A 12,395-nucleotide genomic window follows, 5' to 3' on the forward strand; every position below is an offset into this window, starting at 1 on the left:
AGTAGGTATGACAAAATTCGGAGTTCGTCCTTACTCGAAATCATCAGAAGCCATGTATGACTCTAGCCACAATGATTTGAAAATGCATCGATAATGAATTGGTGTTTCGCGATTTATGCTTATGAGAAAAAAAAATTTACAACTCACGATTTCATATCGAAACATTTACACACCAGGAAATCTCATGAAGAACTGGATGCATAATTGTGTAACGTCGTGCAAGCATTGCCGTCACCACGAAGTACGATAATGGTAACATGAAGTAGGACAGTTCCAGGGGAAATCTCTCTCGTGATTAGGTAAGTTTTTAGGGCTCTAGCATTATTTCAAATACATTGTGCATCAGTAAACTCCAGCTCACCGTCGGTTTGAGCAAAGCTCCCACGATTCGCATGATTACTTAGGGCGTTGCTGGGAGTTGTATCCAGATATCGTTTACTCTATCTGTTAATGACTGGATTATTAGTTTTAACAAGCAAATATAACGACTATCAATATTTTTATAGTTCTAGGTATCCATCAAAGCGTATCGATATAAGGAGAACGAGGACGTTTATTAAAATCCAGCCCAGATGTTATTCTCTGTGTTTCACAAGGAGACCAGCAGACCGTACAGTGAGCATTCGGGCCATCCACGGGTGTTTTATAAAGATAACCAGGTGTACCAAGATTGTTCCGAGAAATTACGAGATTGTTATGAGTGGAAAGTAGGCGAATGACTGTAAGATATAAGACACGGGATGAAAGCTCTGCCGTCGTCCGCTTGGGGCAAAATTTTGAGACGCCTGTTGCCCTCTATGAGTAACACCACTCGATCTGTTGCGGCTGCCATAATCTACATAGTCAGAGAAGAATCATATAACTATGACTCGGAAGATAATGACCGTACCTAGAATAAAGCGATATAAAAACAGACTCGAAGCCATGATATCTTTTGCAGCTCTACAAGTCTCTATTTTGCTTCTTATCTCCATCCTTCAAAATATAAGCATTATACAAGGGACAAGTTTTCACATACTCTTCCATTATCAGGATCTACACATTCAACAAATAGGAGAAGTAGAAGCCATGGCAACACGAAACTCCTCGAGCCCCAAATCAGTTAAATCAGAATTGAGCCCAGCAGAGGTGAGAGAATTAGAGCAAGCCAAAGACAAGCTCTTTATCCAGATCTATATGAAGCGTAGAGTCTACTTCAAAAGATGGCGGACAGTTACGCTCAGATACTTCGCAGCCATCGACAAAGGCAAAGAGAACGCGAAGAGATTACAGGAAGATAACATCGACGATGTCATCACAAGATACGCCAAGAGAATCAAGGACAAACGAGATAAGTTCATAAAGAAATACTCTTTTGAGACAGCGGATGATGATGAGACCATACGATATCTGGATGGTATGGATACGTTGGTGAAGCCTGTAGACAGGACTCACCGCAAAGCTTTGATCAGGAAGGAGGGCGAGTATCGCGAGAAGAATCAAACACTCAATCCTGATACTAAAATTCCTCCAGAAAAGTCTTCGTCTGAAGGTGGTACCCCTCCTGGTAATGTACCTGCGCAGGGAGAAGAAAGCTCGTACGAGGACGAACATGTGCCCGCGGCCGGGGATTGGAAAAGTCAGGCTGGAGATAGTGACGCTGAATCGTACGAGTCCTTTCCGCCAAAAAAAATAAACTTCAATACGTTATTATTTCTAACTTACTGACACCTGTCTAGGGTCTTCTCGATGGATGCATAGCCGTTCTCGGTGCCGGATTTTGATATCTTCTCTACTCTTGGCTACCCCTGGCGTTGGACTGGAAATCCATTCGTGTAGATATATTAGTTAGTAAAACAAACCGCCCCAATAACTATCTCTCTGCTCTTGATTGGTCGTCTGCAGTTCGCTTTCTCTGAAAGAGGGACTTGAGATTTGAGTGCAACAATTACCCAATTAGGAAGTCAGTATGAAGTTAAAGCATCTTGGCGCTAGACCGTATCGGGAACAATATCGCTGCCAAGAGCCCGCTGTCATGAGTGAGTGAGTGAGTCTAAGAGATCGACCAATCAGAAGTTTTTGTTTGTGACGATTGCCTTTTCTGGATCATTCTTCACGATTTTCTAGCAGGCCCTGAAATTTGGTTTGACTATGGGAATGTTCCTGGGCAGTTGATATGCGGAATCAGATTCAATCAAGTGACTGTTATATCATGCAACTTGTGAAGACTTACGGCACACTCTACGGGGTATGGTTAAATTCAATGCAAGGAAGGGCTTGATTCAAATTTAGGGTGGTAAAAGGTATATACATAAGAAGTGAAGCGAAGATGCTGAGTTTCCGCAGAAAAGTGCCCAGCGATTGAGAAGGAGCTTTGAAGCTCGACTCCCATCTAGTTGCCTTTCCAGAAGACAAAGATAAACCAAAAAAAAAAAATCACTCAGCAGAGTTGTAAGCAGAACCAATAGTGCTCAAAGAGTGACCGCTGGTCAAATAACCATCTGCAACGAAAAAGTAGGAGTAACGCTCAACGTAGCTGGCCTTGTCCATCCACGGGATGGTGCTTCGAATAAAAGAAGCCTGGCCAGCAGCATCAACGCCAGTCTTCTGGAACTCGGTGATCCAGATCTTGTAGATACCGTAACGGGCAGCGAGGTTGTATGCTTTGGTGATGTAGCTCTCAAAGTCGGTGTCGGAGGCATCGGCATACCAGTGGATAGCCATGGCGCTGTGGCCGCATTGGCCATTGCAGGCCTTGAGGTAGGCCTCCATCCATGTGAGACCCAGCGGGGGGCCACCATTCGTGACGGCCGGGGTGACCAATTCAGCTTGGTTCTTGTAAGGGGTGATCCATTGCTTGTACAGAGCAGCGGCGGTAGCGGGGGAAATGTTGGATTGGGAGGCGAGATCGGGTTCGTTGAATCCGAGAATGTGTTTGCTGCCGCTGGCGAGGGCGGCGTTGACGTTGACGGTCCATCCGGTAGTGTCGGATCCCCACAACATGGGCACGTATTCAACGCCGGCGGGGAGGCGGCCGCCGGGAGAGCTGCCCCAGTTGTAGGCCCACGCGGCGTCGCCGACGAGGCCCACAAGGCTGGCGTCATTGTAAGCAGCACCCTTTTTGGAGTTGGAGCGCTTGACAAGGGTATTGGGAGTAGTGGGAGCAGCCAAAGCTGCAGTCACTATCGCAGAGGCGACGAGAAGGCTGGAGAATAAAACCATCTTGGTTTGTTCGTGTCCGAATGGAGGGACTGTTTAGAAAGGAATGAATAAACCAAATTCAATGTGGTGTTGAAATGATCGTAAAGGAAGGAATGGAACCGAGGATATCTCGAAGAACTGGTCGAAGAGAGCGAGAGAGAGGAGAGAGTTCATGGAGAGGGAAGGTTAGCTGTTTTTATAGAAGAGGGACACCGCTGAAATACCAGGTAATATCCCATAGTCATCAGCTATATACTACCTGAATTGATATAATGAGGACACGCCAACAGTCCAGCATTGACAGAGAACGAATGCGCCTGGCAGGATATCGTCCGAGGTAGTCCGAGGAGCGCAGGTACAAACAAGGTGCTTTTGGACCCATAGTTGAAATCGAGAGCGCCAGGTGCTTTACGGAGTTTGCGTCGTAGACGGTCTAGAGAAATTTATGTCCACGCCGTCAAATTGAATGGATGCATGTCCTGAACCCCAGGCTACATGGGTCCAACCAACTTTGTAGCTTCGACACTAGCCCCACTGCAACCATGCCATATCCAGATTCCAGATACATTTAAGACATTGCATTGTAGACAAATGATTCGTCCGGAGAAAAAAAACCGCACAAAGGAATCCAAAGTCAGTCTAGACTGGAGTAGATTAATATAACATCGATGGGTCACGTACTGTAAGCTTTCCACCAGTAAATCACCCACTCGTATATCTATCAAACGATCTACCTAAAACCTGTCCTGGATGACTATGATGATGACTCGCGCCATGCTACTGCAGAAGGTGTACTAAATAACCACACGTGTTTGGGACGGCTGATCCAGACCGTGAAAGAGAGCATCTAAACTCAAGCTAAAACTTGAATACGAACATTCTCATATCGGGCAGGGCGTAAAGCATTGACCATAATCAGAAACAATAGAACAAAGGAATGAATCTTTACAGGAACCTTAATTTTGACTACGGGGGTAGAATAAACTATTGACCCCTTTCAGATAATAGTGGTAGGTTTACGGGGCACGAACATGAGTTGGAGACGTTGTGGCTTGTTTAAGTTAAGTTAGAAGCTGTAGCCTGATGCTGACGTACCTAAAGAATAGACGCCAACAAGATAAGTTAGCCACTAGTTAAGAGGATCAGTATTGAAGTGTAATAGATTAGGGTATGATTGCTTTGGACTTATCAACGAAGTATTGGCGTGTATGCATAAGAAGTGTTAGAAAGCGACTCAGTCAATTTCACCTTGACAAAGAAGAATCCCTATCCTGTGTCTCTGGACTTCCACTCCGAATTGGTTACAGTAGTTGTCGCGGTGTATAACTACCACGCCGAGCTTGAAAGCTTACAAGTTACACATACCGAGCAGGTTCCTTGAACTATGTACTCACAATAATACACAGACTTATGAACCCAACAGATCGACTCATTGCCAACCAAGGTAGTATCTGTTCTTACCCTCGATCCTTGACTCAAGTACGTCCTTGTCCAGCATAGTTCGCTCCCTCCCCCAACTCGTTACAATGGGGGGTTATAGACCCTATTTCCCCATTAGTGTATCAACCGGAGATCTTCTATCCAGTCTGCTACCGTGAAATGGAGCATTAGCCCTAGTGCTGACTCGACTCGACTGGACTAGTTACTACATCTGTTTAGTTCGACGTCAGCCAGTGTGCGTAAGCGCACTACTGCAAAGGACTAGGACGGGAATTATATATACGTACGGTATAGATACGTAGTGCGCACCAACTGGACCGAGGCTAGAATTTAAATTGGTTGGTTGTGTAACTAGGTAAACTACTCCGTAGCTCTCTCCAAAATACTATGATACGTTTTTTTAACCCCCTCAACTAAACGGTGATTTTAGTGTCGGATTCAGTTGGTCACTCACCCAACGAATTTCTTGTGGCGGGGGATGTAGTTAGGTACTGACTGTCTGTACAAATGATTTTGGCCCCAGGGTACCTTTTGGCCTCACCCAACCCTTGGAAGCTTCCCTCCATTCCCTATCGCACTGAGTACCCCACCTGAAACATCGATTAGTTAACTAGTTACTCTGTAAGGTAAGGTAAGGTATGTTTTTCTAAAAAATCCTGATGATGACCCTGCAGCCGCGTTAGTTTATCAATTTATCGATACCTAACGGGTCAGTCAGTATCGTCATTCAATGTTCATTGTTCAGTGATATAAAATGATAACGGGGTGTGTCGTGTCGCACTCTCTAGGGACTCGAAAAATCAGCCACCAGCCAGAGCGCCCTTAAGCCGTTCAAATAAGCACATATCACATAGTCATATATATACCTCATGGCATCCATGGATATATTTGAGCACAAATACTAATACGTGCCTACCTAGGTATAATCAATCCTATAGAATAGATTCAAACTAGACAATCCTATAACACAAACCCCGCCCCGGCCCCCCTCTCTCTCTCTCCAGGCAATAACTTCACCGACCTACGGCAGCCTATTTGTACGTCAACCGAACTTTGGCCAAAAGCCGAAAGCCACCAAAAAAAAAAAATCCCTCCATCTACCTTCAACGTATTGCTGGAGGTGACACGTGCCAACCACTACCGGAGGACGAATTCGGGTCAATACCTAGGTACACTTATAAATTGCCTTTACTAAAAAAAAAAAGCTGCGAGTTACGGTATATCGCACGTCTTCCTTTCTGAATTTCTTATCCCCAAAGCTCTAGTTATCATAATGAAAAACATGAAGTGATGTTATTGTTATTACCTAGCGAAAATGAATCATCTGCTTTGCTTATTATACATGTAGACTAGATATAGATAGTAGGTGTACCCCGCTCCAGTTCCAGATCCTTCATGCTCCCATACCTGTGCAAGTACGAGAGGCCGGACCGATACCGACTCGACTGCTATACAAGGATTTTTGTAAATATGCATGTTGTTCCGTCACGAGATCCATGTCCATAAACCTATAATTTATACCATGATGTAGAAGAATGTAGGAATGCCTCACTTCCGATAGTATGGTTCCACGCAGGAATGATATGTCGTATCATTGGATAAAAAGCCGAAAGGATTTCCTGGAGAGGACGACTTCATGAGGACGTGCTTGCGTAGGACCTCTCGTCTTGGACACTGGCGAATGTGCTGTGCGCGCTGCATTTGTTTGTCTTGTCTTGCGGCTGGGGATTTTGGGTTGATAGCTGATATCCTCTGGTTTAATTGATCCTTTGAAGCACGCATGGGCGAATCATGTATGCATTGTAGGACACATGAGGACGTCCTGGATCCTTTTATCGAGTATGAATGGGCTGTCCGACAGTCAATACGAGCCTTGAGGCGGTAGAAGTATCCGATCCTGGTTGCACTCAATCGAATCAAAGACCGTAGAACATGCCGAAGGAATGCAAGCAGAAAGATACTTCGTGAAGTAGAATCTGATATATTCAAACGTGCCCCACGAGTAATCGCGAGCAACAAAGAAGGCCCAGAACTGAATGTATCAAATGAGTCAGTCAATCGAACCAATGCAACCATCGGATCCTGTCCATACTGTGACCCGGAATATAGACCAGGGAGAGAGAGAAAAAAGCCAACGTTATTATGCCTTCACATGTTTTCGCGTCGTCTATCCATTGGCACGACGAACATCAGCCATCGGACTCTCAATCCACTTCCTCAACCTCTCATCCAACACAACCCACACCCTCCTAATAATCATATACGCGCTCTTCTCCGACCACCACGTAGCGCACTCCTTGCCCAGCAACGACGCATAATGCGCCAGGATAACCAGTGCAATCGGATGTTGTCGTTCTAGTAGCTCAATGTATTCCTGCGGGATGCGTATGAGCCATATAAAGACTTCGGCGGTGACTCTGTTGTATACACACGGTCTTGATGGTGTTGTAGTATCACCACCGAAAAATTGATTGTGTGGTGCTGATGAGGATGACCCCGGTGATGAATGCAGATACTCACTAACCCTGGATCGCGTCGAAATCAAAGCAAAGTACGCTTCGTCAAACGCTTCCCGATCCGCCTTTGAAATCTCTTGCTCCAAACCCTCAATCGCAGTCAGGGGCTCATCACCATGCCACAATCGCGGCAAATGTCGCAAATCAGTCGCCAAATATTTCTCATGCCACTTCCCACTCTCTTGCATAACATCACTGCTCACCAGCATGCCCAGCGATCCTCGCGCCAACTCATCCAAATGATCCTGATTAAGCACCAATATCCCCCTCGACAGATGGATCCATTTGAAATCCATAATTGCGGCCCCGGACGCTCGAGTGGTAATGATGTCAATTTCCATTGCATCGGAAATCTCATCTCGCAGCGTCGCGATCGCAATCACTGAAATGAGTATAGACAACACGAAAAGCGCCTCTCGCTGCCCGCCGGGCGTCGGAGACACAAGCGCCTTTTGGAATAAACTCAATGCAATAGTTTGATTCTGCGCGGCGTAGTCTACTAGCTCCCTATACTCCTTTGTAGTACTAGGGTGCGTATACGCTAGATGCAAAGCCGAGATGGCCAATATCCCATGAAGTAAAAATCGATGCTGAAGGGCGATTTGTACAACCGTCCGCGCCCAGACTTGTTGAGCTTCTGGAGTGGGTGATAAGGTCAGACTAGTCACCGTAGACCAGTTGTGCAGCATGGAGAGATCCGCAAGATTGAATTCGGGTGTTTGGCTGGTACTGTTGTACAGGCTGAAGAGTCTTGCGTCGATGTCGACGGGTGGTGAGATTGGTTCTGCAGTTGCAACTACAGCCGCTGCTACTACAGCAGCAGTACATGATGGTGATGCCGATGATGACACTGCTGATGCTGGGGTTGGTGGTCCAGAAGTTTTGGAATATATGGCTGGAGATAGGGAATTGTGTCTACTACTGTTGTAGCTGCCAGTGGTACCACCAAGAGTGCTGGTATTTGCGGCTAGTGATGTTGGGATACTGGGAAGCATGCGCAGAAAACTGCATGCACGATTTGTTTGTGAGCAGTTGCCGCATGACGGTTTGCACTCGTCGCACTATACTCTAGTCAAAACAATTCGTATAAAATAAAATCGATTACTTTCAATATATCTGCGAAGCGCATGGGATGGGGATGGGGATGGGGGATGATAAGATGGATGACGATGCATTCAGAAAACCCACCTTGACATGTCGCTGCTTGCATTGCATACACCCATTACGCGACTTTCGGTGAAATCTGCGCGTATCTCGATTCACAGGTCTATCCGCCATTGTTTCGGAAGTTAGAAATCCAATCTGCTTCGACAACAACGTGTTCTATCACATGTTGGTACTTGAGTATAGTGGATGGAGCGCTCGATCCGAATGGACCCGCAAAGAATTCCGTCCTTCGGTCAGCGATTTGATTGACCTTCCAAAAGGTTGATGATTGTTCCTCAACAGGAAATCAGAATTAAGAATGGAGTAAGTAGAGACTGTTAAATTGGTGGGCTTTAAATCCCAACTGCTTGAGCGCGAGTGTTTTCCTTTTATATTCTTTTTTCTGCGAGGCTGGAAACTGTCAACCCACGAACAGTTTTGGAATGAACGACGTCAAGCAGCCCATAATGTCACGTGATCCGATTGCACTGAAACCTTAAATATGAGGCACGAATCATGCGTTATCGGTTTTCATTCCTTGTAGTATTATTGGGTGCCATTGCTTATCAAGTTACCATCAATGATGCTAATGCGTTCTTTGATAAGCTACTGCAGACGACATGCGAGAATCTACGGAGTACGTAGCAGGAAATTAATCTAGGGTTATTTTAAGGTTGGGGCTATACATGTACACCTCGAGGCTCGAGGGCTAGTTAACTAGTCTAGGATAACTTGCATATTTCGTGAGGTATCGCCACCAAGCAGGAGCCCTAGTTCGCTGAGAACGGAATAATCGATAGAATGTTTTGCGAAGCCTGATGGCTTTTGCTGAAGGAGAAATGTAACTCACTGGCACCTTGCAAGGGCATTCAATGACATTATCTAGTACCTATTGCGTCATCCATCAAGTGATTCCACACACCTGCAAAGCGTACCGTGTACCGCGAGAATAGATAGGTCGCTACATCTTCCCTTAGAAACGGACGGCTCCTTGCTCAATCGGAGAATTCGTAGTTGGTAACTAATCAAGGATTTCCTAGTCTAGTACCAGCTGGGTTGGAGAGAGGCATTCTATTCGTTAATATTGATAAATTAATACAACTCATGTATCATTCTGAGACTTACAGGAGAGTAAGAAGCAACGACAGCGACCGCCAATTTCATTCATGATCTCATGTGTCACATTGAGCACTAGCACTAATTTGATGCATCGCTAGTCGGCCGCTGGAGATGAAATTAAAAAAAAAAAAAAAAAGCCATCCAAATAATCTTCTTAATGTTCTGACCGGATAATGGAAATAAATAGAAAAGAATAGCAAGAGATCTTCCAAGTTATGAGGAAGCAGCAGAGGAGCTCTAATCGAGAGAAATCTCCTCTTTGCGGCGACGGACAAGAATCTTGGCCTGGGAATCAGACTGCATCATCCAGCCCATCTTGAAAATCTTGGGCGGTGGGCTACTCTTGTCCAACTTGAGGTCGTACTTGAGCAGGATATGCACAAGAGCGATCTTCACCTCATTCGCGGCAAAGAAGCGTCCGGGACAGGCATGTTTACCATGGCCAAACGCGATATGTTGAGGGCTCGTGGCGACAAGATGTGACATTTGCTCGGTTTTGGGATTCTGAGACATCTTGTAAAAGCGATAGCCATCGAACTGATCGGGGTTCTCGTAGATTGACTTATCCCAGCTCCAGTGTCCAGAAACTGCAATCATGCTGTCTTTGGGAATACGGCGGCCATCTTTAAGGGTGATATTGTCTGTGGCGATGCGTCGCATGGATACTGGGTTGACGTTAACTGATGTACAGGAGAAACACTCTGAGCGATCGCTTACCCATTCCAGCTGGTTTTATACGCTGGCTTTCCTTGAGCACACTGTCCATGAGCTTCAAATTGTACAGCGAAGTCCGTTTCCATCCGTCGGTTCCCAAAACGGCAATTGCCTCTTCACGCAAAGGTTGGATCAGTTCTGGATGCTCGCAAATATCATAAATGACTTGAGTGATCAAGTCTCCTGTGGTATGAATGGCCGCCATGGAAAGAGAGAGTTGAGCCAGGGCGGTATCGTAATCTGTTCCGCCCGATAGCTCCAGCAACCACTGTATCGAATCGGTGTGTTTACGTGTTGCTTCAGTTGATTTATCGCCAGTGATTTTCTTCTCCCCAAACATTTCTTTCTTGCGTTGATCAATCACGGGCTGAATTATACGACGCGCTTCGGCCATTTGGACGCGAACGACGCGAGTTTCAGGCAGAATCCATTGAACCAGTAGATGCAAGGGCTTTGGATATCGCTTCACTGCTGCAACTGCCATGAAGATATTGACGGTGTAGTCGATTGTGATTCGCTGCCAATCCTTGTTTCGGCAGAGCTCCGGTCCAAGAAAGATGCGAGAGGATAGTTGAGCGATAACCTCGAGCATGGTATTTTTGAGGTTGATTGCATGCCATTCAGCATCTTCTGTCCATTGATGGTGAAGGACATCGGTCATTTCCTCTGAGATGGCTTTGGTGATAAGTCCTTCGATGAAGTTAGAAATAATTGCAATTCGGATTTTAGATGAGTTTACCCAATGACTGCGTTAGTTTCGTTCGCACCATGACGTTGACCAGCTCACCGAAGTTTTTACGATCTTGGAAGAGTTGGAAAGTGAATAGATTGCCCAGGAAATCCTATCATCTTGTTAGCATGTACTCTCCAAGCTTGATATCGTTGTACTCGCCTTTGCATTGTGCTTTCTAAAGTTCAAGCGTGGATCACTGCGGACTTCATTTGCGTATTCGGGCGAGAGAAGAACAGTACGAGCCATGTCGGTGTCCATAATGTAGCCTTTGGGTGACTGTACCATGTCAGTAAGAACATTTACCATTCCGCTGACTGATCTAGGAAATACATACCTGGTGAAAGCCGTCAACGAGCAACTGTTGAGCGTTCCAGAGATAGTTCTCCTTGGCCTTGGATGGATTCCACCAGCTAGCCTTGTTGACGAAGGGGTATTGCCAGAACTTGTAAGTCTTGATGATCCATTGGGCGAAAACAGCGAACAGCACAATACCACCAACGAGACCGAAAGTAAGATCCTTGGAAGTAGATAGGGATGTGAAGTCGAAGTCTTGGGTGAGGTTTTGGGCGTAGTGGTGGGTATCGACGACGAGACGCGTGGTAAACGTCATTTTGGGGTTGGGGCTTGATTAAGCCTTGACGGAAGAGGGTTTGCGTGTAGATTGGATGAATGTGAGATGGGATGTGAGGGTTCTCGCACTTCTTGGTGAGAAGTCAGAAGGTGAGTTGGTTGAGGGAGGAGAGGAGAAGAGAGGATAGAAAAATATCCTGCCCGGTAGATGTTCTCTTGTTGAGGTCGGGCACTGATCGCAGGGCAACTCCCTTCCTTCCTGTTTAGGCAGGCGACAAAAACCACAATTTATGCACAAACCTACCGACACAAAACAGAATTATCCCACAAGACAGTAATGGCAGTCTGTCCGCGCACGGCGAAACAAGTCCTCTTATATAAGTTTCTACCAGAGACTCTAGAATTAAATATACTACGACTAACCCTGCCAAGACTGAAAAAAGCATAAAAAGTATACGCAAGTCCCCCCCAGCTCTGGGCGCCTCGCTAAGAACTAAGCGATGCAGTCGGAGTTGCCAGGTGTGCATGCATGCAGCTCTAGTTTTTTTTTTTGGCTTGCTGAGTGACTTGAGTCGTCACATTTCCACTATTGGATTTAAAGTTGCAGATCTGGCAGGTACTAGGTACCGTACTAGTGAGCGAACGGAGTTAGTATACTGGGTGCTCTGTTAAATAACGAACTACGGTCAAATTTAGCGTGGGAGTGCTAGCAGTTCTTACTTCTTAGAGAACCGGCGGGGAATCAACATCCAACGGGCATACATACATATCCTCTTACTGTGAGGCTCTTCAATGTTTGATTAATACTGATGTATCCGACAAGATACAACGGGATCGGATCGGTTTAGGGCTTAGCGGTACGTTCTAGTCAGCGACGCGGCGCTACTCGGCGGGTGGGGGGATCGCCCTTACCGCAAGCCATCAATCGCAGCCATCCACGAGTGGCGCCAGACTAAATATTTACTCTGTATGTACTC

At 45.9% G+C, this 12,395-nt stretch overlaps 4 protein-coding genes across 4 annotated transcripts; 1 reads left to right on the forward strand and 3 right to left on the reverse strand.

Moving 5' to 3' along the window:
- Nucleotides 1-1,068: 1,068 nt before the first annotated feature.
- On the forward strand, nucleotides 1,069-1,740 carry EYB26_004846 (uncharacterized protein; the record flags this gene model as incomplete). Its single annotated transcript, XM_054264137.1, has 2 exons — nucleotides 1,069-1,646; nucleotides 1,719-1,740. The coding sequence occupies 2 exons, from the start codon at nucleotides 1,069-1,071 to the stop codon at nucleotides 1,738-1,740; spliced, it is 600 nt and encodes a 199-aa protein (XP_054120112.1).
- A 675-nt stretch (nucleotides 1,741-2,415) lies between these two features.
- On the reverse strand, nucleotides 2,416-3,201 carry EYB26_004847 (uncharacterized protein; the record flags this gene model as incomplete). Its single annotated transcript, XM_054264138.1, has 1 exon — nucleotides 2,416-3,201. One exon carries the CDS (start codon nucleotides 3,199-3,201, stop codon nucleotides 2,416-2,418), a length of 786 nt encoding a protein of 261 aa, XP_054120113.1.
- Nucleotides 3,202-6,787: 3,586 nt separating this feature from the next.
- Nucleotides 6,788-8,131, reverse strand: EYB26_004848 (uncharacterized protein; the record flags this gene model as incomplete). The annotated part of the gene is made up of 1 exon (XM_054264139.1): nucleotides 6,788-8,131. The coding sequence occupies one exon, from the start codon at nucleotides 8,129-8,131 to the stop codon at nucleotides 6,788-6,790; it is 1,344 nt and encodes a 447-aa protein (XP_054120114.1).
- A 1,507-nt stretch (nucleotides 8,132-9,638) lies between these two features.
- EYB26_004849 (uncharacterized protein) lies at nucleotides 9,639-11,458 on the reverse strand (the record flags this gene model as incomplete). Its single annotated transcript, XM_054264140.1, has 5 exons — nucleotides 9,639-10,066; nucleotides 10,119-10,805; nucleotides 10,855-10,957; nucleotides 11,008-11,124; nucleotides 11,183-11,458. The coding sequence occupies 5 exons, from the start codon at nucleotides 11,456-11,458 to the stop codon at nucleotides 9,639-9,641; spliced, it is 1,611 nt and encodes a 536-aa protein (XP_054120115.1).
- Between the last annotated feature and the right edge of the window lie 937 nt (nucleotides 11,459-12,395).

The sequence above is a fragment of the Talaromyces marneffei genome, chromosome 3 (genome assembly GCF_009556855.1).
Source record: "Talaromyces marneffei chromosome 3, complete sequence".
Taxonomy (NCBI): domain Eukaryota; kingdom Fungi; phylum Ascomycota; class Eurotiomycetes; order Eurotiales; family Trichocomaceae; genus Talaromyces; species Talaromyces marneffei.